We start from the raw sequence: 11934 nt of genomic DNA on the forward strand, positions 1-11934 counted from the left end.
TCTATCTTTGATTTTGAGGTATCATGGATTTGTTATATGTAGCACAAAAACAAGGAACAATACGTAAACGGTTGCTCCGCCTTTATGCATGAGAGACGATGATCATTTTGGTCACTTGAGTGTTGAATGAAGAAATGTTTTTGTATGTGTTCAGAGTCGTGCTGTCAGTAGTGGACAAATGTGAGAAAACACCATGAAAAGAAAGAGCCGAGAAAAGACCCCGAAAAATGACGTAATATCTGATGTAAGCTTTACTTTCAAATCCTGTTACATTTAGACCTGGCAAGTCGAACATAAAATAATGCCAAACAAAGAAAACAAATACAAAACCAAAAAAAGTACAAATGATCTATTTACCAGTTATCGTCACAACCCTGTACAGCCTTAACAATGGAGTAATAAAAAAAAAGCTTTGTACAGCATATACCAATCTTTACCGAGTGCCAAAAGATAGCTGAGCCTTTTTTTTTCTTCTTCTAATCATAAAATGCAGCCAAACTTAAAGCGAACTGATTGTAGACAGTGCAGTGTTGATGCTAGCTAAATGCAACCAGGGGAGTTAGTTTTAAACACCGTTAAGTGCTAAAGAACTAGAGAGAGGGCATACTCATGCATACTCAGAAGTGCTGAAAAAGGTAGTCAAGCTTTAAAAAAAAAATAAAATAAAAGGTCACTGTGCTGCGTACAATTGGGCAAAAATGAACAGAATAAGTGCTTAAGAAATATTGGTTTTCCAAAGGATAGAGCCCTGTTGCCTTTTTAAAAAATTACACTCAAACTAGGAAGGGGGGGCATAAAGAAGTGCAGCCATTAATGATTAAGCTGTAATAAAAGGCAGACATTTAAAAAAAGGTGTCAAGATAGGACACATTCTTTTTTTATTTATTTTTTTTATCATCTTTTGGACCCTGACAATTAGTTTGACTCATTCTCAGAAGTCTCAGGTGGTTTCCTTCCACCAAGTGGCACTAGAGTATAAAAGATAACACAGATAGTACGAGGAGAGTGTTTGTGTGTGTCGAAGGGATGCTCCTTTCACTCCAGAGACAGCATGCCAGACATTGACAGAGCAAAAAAAAAAAAAAAAAAAAGGAACAAACAAACAAACAGCAGTGTAAAGGGGGACAATCGAGGCATCGCTCCAGAGCAGGACATGACGGATTAAATCCTAACATCAAATCCTGCAGCGAGTTACATTTGGTCTCGACAATTAACGCTCTCTGTCCATTTTTATGACATGGTTTAAGTAGAAAAAAAAAAAGAATAACGCAACAATGATTCATTATGAGAAAACGCACAAGTCAAAATAGACAAAAGGAAAGAAAAAACCCTCCCTTTACAATAAGGGATTTTAGCTTGAAGACCACTTAAAAACACAATCCCTATCAACAATGGGTAAAGCTTTTTTTTTTTTTGCAAAATAAAACGCTTGTACTATGCTGCCCTATCTCGCAAAACACTTCTTTTTGAGCATTTTTACGGTTAAATACATATTCTCTTAATCAAAAAAAGTGCAGCAGTGTGCAAAACTGGCTATCACAATTTAGCCTGGGACCTTAAGTTCCCAGGAGGAGCTTGACCTCTACTGTCTAATTCATGCAATTTGTATTAATTTACGTTCTCTGATGTTACAGAGGCCGGCCCTTTTGCACCGCTAGAAATGCTGACACGTGAAACTAAGGGGTGATGATTGAGTCATTTCCAGCAACTACTGTCCACTTCACATTATGTTAACTTGGTGGATATAAGTTTGCGCAGGAAAATAAAAGGTTTAAGTGCTTTTGGCTTGTGTAACTACAGTAAGTGCAATTAAAACTCAAAAGGTTGACGAGGAGGGGGCAGGAGGGCAGTACCGTGTCCGCCGGTCTAACAGAAGCCAGTGCCATTGAAAACAATGCTGTACAAGTGAATGGCTTTGCTTCATCATTGCACCTGTAGGAGCTTTTTCTCACGATGGGTTCTCTATGAATGTTAGTAGAAAATGTTTTTCTTATGATGTAAAAGGCTCAGTAAAAAAAGTAGAAATTAAAAAAAAAAGAAAGAAAAAGACACAGAAGGCCACCAAACACACTAACTTTCCTTTCCACCATAAAAGACGTCCCTGTTCACACTTCTGTATCGCTTCTTTTTCATGTACATAAACAAAAATACATTCATTCAAGTCATTTTGGAACAGTTTTTCTTTTTTTTTTTTTTTGTACACAAAAATTACAAAAAGCTCCAAAAAGCACCATTGAATCGGCCTGTGGTGACCCTGGCTGTGGGTAGCTTGCTAACCCAGAGCTGGTCACCTCCACAAAACAGTTATCTCATATCTCTTCTAAGTATTGGTGCGTGATACATAGTTCTGCATGAGAAGCCGCGCTGATTTCCACCTGGTCTCGGAAATATTTTAAGTCTAAGTCGAATCATTTCACTGCTTATTCATCTGCGAGTGCAAATTAATTGTCAACATTGTACATTTATATTCAAATTCTTAGTAATAAATGGATAATGTTTCTTGTCATGATAGGTTTCCATCACCACAGCTTATCTTCTGTTTTTTTTGAGCTTACAAAAACTATTAAAATCAGCTAATAACCCATTTAAATGATATATATTCCGAGACAGAGGTGATATCAGGCAGCAGCTGTGCATAATATGGTTTCACCATTATACAAAAACCCAACAGAAATCAAAAAGATGGGAAGGAGGGGAGGGGAGGGGGGGGGGGGGGGCTACAAAACTATGTACAAGACTGATAAATAAGTAAGTGCGTGGTTTGAGGCGTTGCTTTGGAAACGTGCCTTTTACAATGAAAAGCATTCCGTTTCATTGGTTCTGTCCACATTGCACTGCTAACACTTCAGGATATCTCCAATTTAGCTTCCTAATGACGTCAAAGCTAGTTGAAACACAGGCATGCTATTTCGATGCATAATAGCAATAGACAAAAATGCACTAAAATATAGCACTTGCAAGTTTTGTTTCATCTTTTTATCTCGTCAAACGTCTAAAGAAAAATATCTATAAAACTGAGATACGTTAGTCTCTCCTCAGATAATGCGACTGGGTCCAAGTCATTCAGACACTTAAAAACGGAAATAAAAGGTAATAGAGAGTAGTAGTTGAAGTAGTAATAATTCAATTGATAGAACTGATAAGAAAAGCAGCTTTTCGATATAAATGCATTTTTAGCATGTACAGCCTTTTTCTCTTATAAATGTTTTTCTTTTCTCTTCTTCAATATGTTTGTCTGGTCCAGCTTATTCTGCTGGTCTGATTGGAAAAGACGTTGCTCCCACTGCAGTGGTCAAGTGTCATTCACACCACCGTCCGAGGAAGAGCGAGGGGGGGGAGGAGGAGGAGGTGGGGGAGGTCAAACAGTCTTGGCTCTCTCCATCAGTCCCAGGTAGGCCAGGAAGGAGTGTTTGTGGGAGGAGGGTGAGGGGGAAGAGCGGGAGGGGGACGCCGAGCTGGAGGAGAAGAGTAGAGGAGACGTGGCGGGCCGCCATCTGGAGTGGAGGTGCGAGTGGAATGTGAAGCGGCTGTTGTGGGTGAACAAGGTGGTCAGGGGGATCAGGTGCGCCCGGTCGCAGTTCCTGTACTGATCGAACACGTGGCGGGAGGAGGGGAGGAAGAGGGAGGGGCTGCCGCTGCTCGGGCCACCAGGGTTTCTGGCGGTGGCGTTGTTGCCGTTAGTGCTGACCAGAACGTGCAGCGGGCCGGCGGCGTCCAGCTGGTGGGACTTGCCCAGTGTGAGCGACAGGGCGACGGACTGGAGAGCCTGGGACGCCGTCAGACTCATGAGCGGACTGTTGCTGCCGCTCCCCCCGCTGCTCCCTCCTCCTCCTCTGCTGAACAGGAAGTTCTCCTGACTCTTGCACAGCGAAGAGCCCCCTGGTGACGTTCCCTGGAGTGGCAGCTCCTCCTCTCCTGCCTCCTCGTCTTCCTCCGCGTCTTCTCCTCCCAGGTCTCCCGCCAGTCCCCCCGCTCCTCCACTCTGGTGTTTCTTGAGGTGGCGGCTGAAGACAAAGGGGTGTGTGGTGGTGAAAGGGCACTCTTGGCAGCCGAAAGTCTGGCGCGGCGCGTGCTTCAGCTTCTTGTGCAGGTTGAGGTTGTCCTTGCGCTTGCAGCTATAAGAGCAGCGGTCGCAGTGGAACGGCCGCTCGCCCGTGTGCACACGCACATGCTCGATCAGCTTATTGGCCGTCTTGGACAAGTAGCCACACTGCTCACACTTGTAGTGGTTGCCCAGGCGGTGCCCGCGCATGTGGGCCTCCAATGAGGCCTGGTCGGGCCACAGTCCCTGGCAGATGCGGCAGCGGTACTCCATCTTACAGTGCGTCTTAAGGTGGCACTCCATGGCCGCTGGACGATTGGTGGAGTAGATGCAGAAAGGGCACCTGCACAATGCAAAAAAAAGAAAAGGAGGGGGCGTAGGGAAAGAGGACACAACACACAAAAAGAAAAAGGACAGTTAAAGGGCAAGTGTTTCATTCAAAACCACACAACACACAAATTTAATTGCACGAGATGATGAAGAGGAGAAGGTAAAGGAAAAAGTGTACATCGTGTGGAGTTCTGTGTGCTCATGGTGGTATGTGTGGCAGTTTAATGGTGGGAGAATTGAGGTGATCAGGTATATGTGTGTGTGGAGGAGGAGGGGTGACAGGCTGGAGGAAGGATTGGAGCAGTAGGACATGAAGGGAAATGAAGGAATGGAGTGGCACTTACATTTAAATAGCACCTTTCATCTGCTCTGGGCCCCAAAGCGCTTCACAAACCCTGCAGAACAGAATCACCTCAGAAAAACCTCGAAATGGTCAAGCCCCTCTCTCCCTTTCTGCACACTCCTACATATATAGAAACACTTTACATGGCTCCAGTGTATACACGTGTACGCGCTCGTCAGAAAATGTTTGGCTGAATCCTGCCTGCTTTTGAGAGTAAAATCGAGATGTCCATCTTTCTCTCTACTTCTTGCCCTTTTTAACGATAGCTTAAAGAAATCTATCTGACTTTAGAAGAAACATTATTATAGCGCCTTTGCGTGTATTCGCTCTCACACACGACAGCTAGCAGCTAATCCTCATGTTAGGGACTAAAGATGCTTTGTGGAGCTCTTAAGAGCTACGAAGGGGCGTCTCGTGTGTTTTGTATAAAACAGGATTCTACGTAACTGCGTCTGCAGCTTCCTAGTTTCCATTTCCAGACATTAAACAACGTCCTAACTCCACTGATGGCTGCACAGAAAGAATATATATAACACAGGTCTTTGTATATGACAAGATGAGGCGATAATCATCATGATTCTGCACATGCACAGACTGGAGTTATGAAAAACTCAAAAACAATAAATGGCTTGTGTTACTTGAAATGAATCTTTAAAAAAAAAAAAAAAAATGTTTTTCTAAATATGAAGTGTTGTAGCAAGCTTCTTTTAAACTATCATCACAAACGCTATCAACTACACGAGAAACATAATCAGTGTGTGAACTGGCCTGGAGTCAAACATCAGTGTGTGGATGTTGAGATCAACAGATGACAGGCTTCATGTGAGCTTGACAGGCTGAAATGGGACGTAAACGTGTCACAGTACAACAAAGGCTCCTGTGGGACTGGAGTATGGGGATGGAGAGGGAAGCATGTGAGGAGACTTGAACTACATGAAGAGTCGACATCAAGATACGTGAGTACTTGTTTGTATATCGTCAGTTTAGATGTCGTATTTTAGACTACTTTTGCAAAAATGCTGCTTTAAAGTGATTATCTTCTAGGGGTGTGCCAACATGTTTTATGTAAGTGTCTGTACTGAAACGCAGGTTTCATCACATATTTTTTGGCATGGCTGCGAGCTGTGGGCAGTGGAAAAAGAGACCCTGTGGGGAAGCCCATTTCCATCTCCTTTCCAGTCTCCCTTCTGTTCAAGCAGCCACTGCAGACCCATAGACCACTGTCTCATAAGTTATACTTGCCAAGAGAGGCTGTTGAGCAAAACTACAGCTTGTATCATTTAATTTGCTGGCTGCAGATAATGGACATTAAAGTGAGGTTAACTGATTAAGGACACATGGCTAGAATAATCTCCAAAATGACAACAAATCCGTTTCTGTCTTCAGCATTATGCATATTTCTGTATCCTTGGTTATTTTACATGCATCAGTTTGTAATTTTTACACACATGAAGCCATAAGTTGCACACCCCTACCATTGGCCTATGAGTGTGTATACGCTGTATGTGTGCAGTAAATTGAGGCGGTGAGGGAGGGGGAGGACGGGTGGAGTTAGGAACCTCTGTCTGTACTTGCTTTCCTTACTTGAGCCCTCCGGAGGGGATGGTGTGGCACTTCTTGTGCTCCAGCAGCTGCTCGGGCGTCTTGAGGAACTTGTGACAGACGTCGCACTCGAACATTCGTGTGATGAGGTGGATCTGGAGGTGGCGTTCATACATGCTACGCGTCTTGCACACAAAGTTGCAGAAGACACATTCGAAACCTGTAGAAAAGAGAAGAAGGGTGAGTTTTGACTGAGTCTGTTTTAATGGAAGATCGTTTTTGGCGGAAGGCTCATCACTGAAATCTCAGAGGGAAAGGGAGAGTGGAAGTGACATCATCACGACCTTTCAACATACTATGACCTTTTTATCACTTTTTTAGACATATACCGCCCTTTCCGATCACTTTTTTCAACATACTCTGACTTTTTCTATCACTTCTTTCGACATTATACATTTTTTTTATTGCGTTTTTACATCACTTTTCAACACTCTACATACTGTACTATGACTATTTTCAATATACTATAAAATTATTTTGATCACTTTTTTTCAACATTCTATAAAATTACTTTTTCTGATATGACACTTTTAGCACTTTTTTGACATATTATACTATCACTTTTTTCAACATATTATACTATCACTTTTTTCCAAAATACTATAAAATTACAACATACTTTTACTATGACTTTTTATGACTATTTTCAATGTACTGTAAAATTACTTTGATCACTTTTTTCAACATTCTATAAAATTATTTTTTCTGATAGGACACTTTTAGCACTTTTTTTGGACATACTATACTATCACACTATACTGTGATTTTTTATTACTATTTTCAATATACTTCAATAAATTACTTGTTTCCCCACATACTTTACTATGACTTTTTAATGACACAGTATTACTCTTTTTTTTTTTTTTTTACATACTATTATATTACTGTTTTGTATCACTTTTCCGACATACTATACTATGACTTCATCACTTTTTCAACATACTATTCTAATTCCATTTTTTTTTTTTTAAACATACTATAACTTTTTTTAATCCCTTTTCAACATATTAGACTTTTTGTGAACACTCCTTTGTCTCCTTGGTGCTCATATTTGTCATGTTTAGTCTCAGTATATGGATACATGATGAGGTTATTTCTACTTGAGAATGACTTGATGGCTTTAAAAGGCCTTTAAAACATATATTTGATGGGGCTGCATGAACACACATTTCTCTGTATGTAAAATGAAGAAAAGTTTGAATATTTCATACTTAGAGACCCTCTCTCTGAGCATCTAACTGATTTTAGGTGGGCGGAGCCAGATGACACTATCAGAAATTGGTGACAGTTGGTTGGTTAAACTCGTCAGAAATAATAGTGAATGCTTTTCAAAATGTTATTGTTGCAGAGTGAGACATGAATATATTATACTACGTTTTAAGGATCATTAAAAATTATGACGTGTCTTTGGTTTGCAATAATTCTCACAATTCCTTGCCTTTGTCAGACTTGTCCTCAGTTCCTGATCCCGAGTGGCTTCCAGAGCTGGACTGGCTGCCCGCGGAAGAGGGCGGGGCAAGCAGGCCCCTGAGTTCTTCATTACCGTGACTGAGGTCCCCGCCCTCCGAGCTGTTGAGTGAGTCGCTGAGGGCCGAGAGGGACGAGGAGGTGCTCTTGGTCTCGCTGAGGGGACTCCTCGAATTCAGACCTGGACACGAGCACAGATGGCAGAAAGTAAGAAGAATGTATCGCCATGATCAAAAGCAACGCTGAGGAAGAATTGTACGAGCTCCAACTAAAGAAAACTCATGGGAAAAAAAGGTATTAACTGAAACCTGGCAGAAACTGTGGGGTATCCTTTATGCTGAGATATGTGTGTCTCTATTCACGATCCCTCATCATTTTTGCACATGCGCACCGCACACAGAAATACACACAAAACAGAACACAAACACGCAGCCTGCATCGCCCCGGTGCTCCGACCGAGGCTCTGCTGCCAGTCAAAATCACCAAGCAGTGTGCTTTTATTGATCTCCTTCTCTAAGTCCGCAATTCACTGGGAAGAGAGAGGGAATTAGAAGGGGAGGGGGCAAGCGGGAGGGAAGGGTGAGGAGCGCGGGTCATGGCCGAAGGAGCTAAGATGGCGGGAGCATCTCAGGGCACAGCTCAACAAAGGGCATTCACTCAGGAGGGAGTGAAAGGAGAGAGAGAAAAAAGGCTGCTCAGATCCTGAAATGGTTGACCTATCTTTTTCATACAGGCGCACACACACACACACACACACAAACACACACACACACGCACACACATCTAAAAGATACAAGACCGTACGCATGCAGTGCACACACAAGGAATTGTCAGAGAGGATATGATTAATTGCCTTCAATCAAATCTAAATAAACCAGGGTCAATGTTGGCAGCATTTTGAATACAGCATTGAACCAGCTTGAGGGAGCTTTTCATCTACTCTGCTGTAGTGTTTAACATACACTTGCCTTCTTTTACAACATCTAAAAGGCTAATGCCACAGAATATAAGCAGAAAAGAGAAAAAGGAAAAAAAAAGAAGTGCTGCACTGAGCCAGTGGGCCTCAACCTTAAAACCCACCTTTGCTGAACATATTCCATTCTCTGTTTTACTGAAAAGCTTCATACATGATTGCGTCGGTAACATTCTTTGTAGGGGAATGGAAATAAACAGGCAGAGTCCGCCTATCCGCCAGTGTTTCCAGGATAGATATCGTGTAATGCAGTCACATAATTCCCCACCTCCCCCCCCCCCTACAGAGAAGGGCACCCAACCGACCCTTTCCCCATGTCGAGACCAGTCTTCACAGGGAGTCAGCTTGAACTATGACACCCGCTGAGCTCAGCCATCTCCTGCCTGGGCGTGTCTACACAGTTGACCAGATAACTAGCCTTTTACTCTGCTGCTACACCTACCTCGCACTGAAGTGTGGACACTTGGGCTGGACCGTGACAAATGACTAAAATCTCCACGTGTAGATGGCATAAAGTATGAGGTGACTATAAGACGCACTCCTGTAAATGTGTGTTTGGTGGCGTTGTCCATCTTTGTGCGAGACCGAGATAAATGCCAAGCCACGCCAAGAGACTTAAAAGATGGCCACAGCGGCATCGTAAACCCAGCTCGTCTCCAAAGGAACCAAGGCCTATTGATTTTTTCCCCTCAGGCACGATAAGGGCCAACCTTCTCAGATAAACAAGGCCACTGTGGCCTCTGAAAGACCCCTCAGCTGTCTAGGCTGGACAATCCCACCCACCCACCCAGACACACACACACACACACACACACACACTCATTGGGGAACAGTGGAAGAGCAAAACGTCAGCAATAAACTGGACAAAGCTGTTTTAGACAAAAACACTCATATTGACCACCGGGGGTTCACTCCAGCAGCTTTAAAAGTCCAAAGAAGGTCGACTGGAGGCGGCTTGTTTGTGAAACCCAGTTCTACTGCTCGTCTTTCCCTGTGTCCTCTGAGCTGACACAAAACTAGGTGCTTATGAAGTATAAAAGTACTGTTACATGAGGATGTGTGGCTAGGAATTTGTCGATTTCATTTACAGTAAAACGCCAGGAAGATATAGTATATTTACAGTTATATAGTGCATACTGTATTTGCACACTTGCTGTGCTGGTTCTGTGCTCCGACACATTAGATCCGAAATGTTGTTCAATTTATTTTCACAGATTTTGCTAATTTTTAGAGAAAATGATCAAACAAATTACAGTTATCGGGTTCTCAAGTGTGTATGTATTTTATGTCTTGTGTGACGGTGAAGTGAATATCCTTTGTTTTATCTATAACTTTTCACTATTTGTGACTTTTTACAGGCCAAAAATAAATAATCAGCAGATAAATGGATAATCAACACTTGCCTTACATACATATACAGATTAAGTGAATAGTAATGTTATCGTTGGAGGGACTAAAGTCAGCTTTTTAAACGTCAGTCACTGTTTAAATTTAAACCCCATGTGTTGGAGTACAGAGCCAAAACAATAGAAAATGTGTCACTGTCCAAGTACCGCACTGTTTTTCTATTCTGAGCCGTGAACAAGAGCCACAATGTGTAAGCTACCGCCCACTCCAACATGTGAGAGTAATTTTGGAAAAGACTCCATAAAGCATTATTTTCCAGGAGTTGAATCATGCACAATGTACAATCCAGTACATTTAAGAACCCTGCATGAACAGCAGATAGAAGATCATTACCTTAAAGCTGAAACAATTAGTCCATAATATATTAGTCACTCCAGAGAAAAGTCAAATCTATATTGATAATTAATTAATGCAAGAGCAGCTTTTTTAAAATAGTTTCTCACTATTTTCTGACATTTTAGAGTGAAAAAGTAATCGATAAAGCATTTTTTTTTTAAATAACTAATCCTACATTTCACCAACACATACAGCACGACCATCTTATTAATGCTGTCACTCAGTAGCAACGCACCACCATGCATCATCGGGGATTCTGCACCTGCGTGTCCAGTACTAATGTGGTTCTTCATGTCGTTCTCCTCCATGCAGACGTAGTCACAGACGCTGCAGCACAGCGAGAACATCCACTGCTCCTTGTCCACATGGAGCGACATGTGGCTGACAAACTGGGCATTCAGATCCGTCTGGAAATCACACACATGGCAGCTGGACGGAGAACAGAGAGGGGAAAGGGAAAAGGAGATGGCGAGGATAACAGGGGGGAGACCGTCAGCTTAAGTGTTATATTATGTCTGCATAAATTTGCGAGCGGCACAGTGTGGATGCATTTTCTTTCCATTTAATGAAGATGACTGCAAATCAAATATTTCTTCACTGCTGACACGGTGCCGTTTAACGTGTTTCAGATCATTAGTGCACATCAAAGTTTTAACGCAGGAGTCGCACATTTAGGAAAATACACTCGTTCGCTTTCTTGCAGAGTTAGAGGAGATCATCTAAAGTTCACGAAGGAGTCTCGTCGTCACTGAGCATTTCTCACGCAACGTCAGGAAGTCACTACATCCGAATAAGAAGAATCTCAGCCCATAACCCCCTGTGTAACCACACACAAACATCTCGACACTTCGGCTGTACTGATTGAATAAACGAGATTTCACATGTTTATTAGGGAGCTTTAGATCAGCTGGTATGTGATTTTATTATTTTGGACTATCTGTCTCTTTGCTGGAGATTTGTATAGCATTTAATAAATGGATACGATCCTGGTTTTGATTTTCTCATTTAACTCTTGTAAAGAAAGTCGGGGTGTGAATCTTTGGCTTCACAGCGATTTGATTCTAAGCCAATTTGTTTGTTGTTGTAACGATTCTATTCTGTAACTTGTAACCAAATTCTATAGCCATGAAATAAACATGCAATAATGCGAGTGAGACTGTCTGTGTTCTTCTGAAAGGTGAAAAATTAAACCACATAATTACTTATTTAACATATTTATTCTCTAAAAAAGTAGTCCTACATAATATTTTATGCTGAAAACAAAAATGTATGTTATTTTTAACATTTTTCAATAGACTACATGCTGGCAGGAGAGAGTGTCTTAAACGTATTAAAACATTAATCATAATTAAGAATCACGATTCATACGATTAAACACATTTATATTGATTATTGGTGAAGCCAAAACGATTCATTCTATTTATTTTAGCAGAT

General features: G+C 41.8%; 1 protein-coding gene across 2 annotated transcripts in view; it reads right to left on the reverse strand.

Moving 5' to 3' along the window:
• Window positions 1–233: 233 nt before the first annotated feature.
• znf827 (zinc finger protein 827) overlaps window positions 234–11934 on the reverse strand; it is a 62693-nt gene continuing 50992 nt past the window's right edge. For both annotated transcript variants that reach the window (XM_084005727.1, XM_084005728.1), the window contains 4 exons: window positions 10763–10929; window positions 7756–7965; window positions 6300–6477; window positions 234–4385 (listed from right to left, as the gene is read on the reverse strand). In XM_084005727.1, coding sequence (XP_083861853.1) covers window positions 3359–4385; window positions 6300–6477; window positions 7756–7965; window positions 10763–10929 — 1582 coding nt within the window. In that variant the 3' untranslated portion in view covers window positions 234–3358. The remainder of the gene's footprint in view (window positions 4386–6299; window positions 6478–7755; window positions 7966–10762; window positions 10930–11934) is intronic.

This window comes from Eutrigla gurnardus (genome assembly GCF_963514095.1).
Source record: "Eutrigla gurnardus genome assembly, chromosome: 3".
In the NCBI taxonomy this organism is placed as follows: Eukaryota; Metazoa; Chordata; class Actinopteri; order Perciformes; family Triglidae; genus Eutrigla; species Eutrigla gurnardus.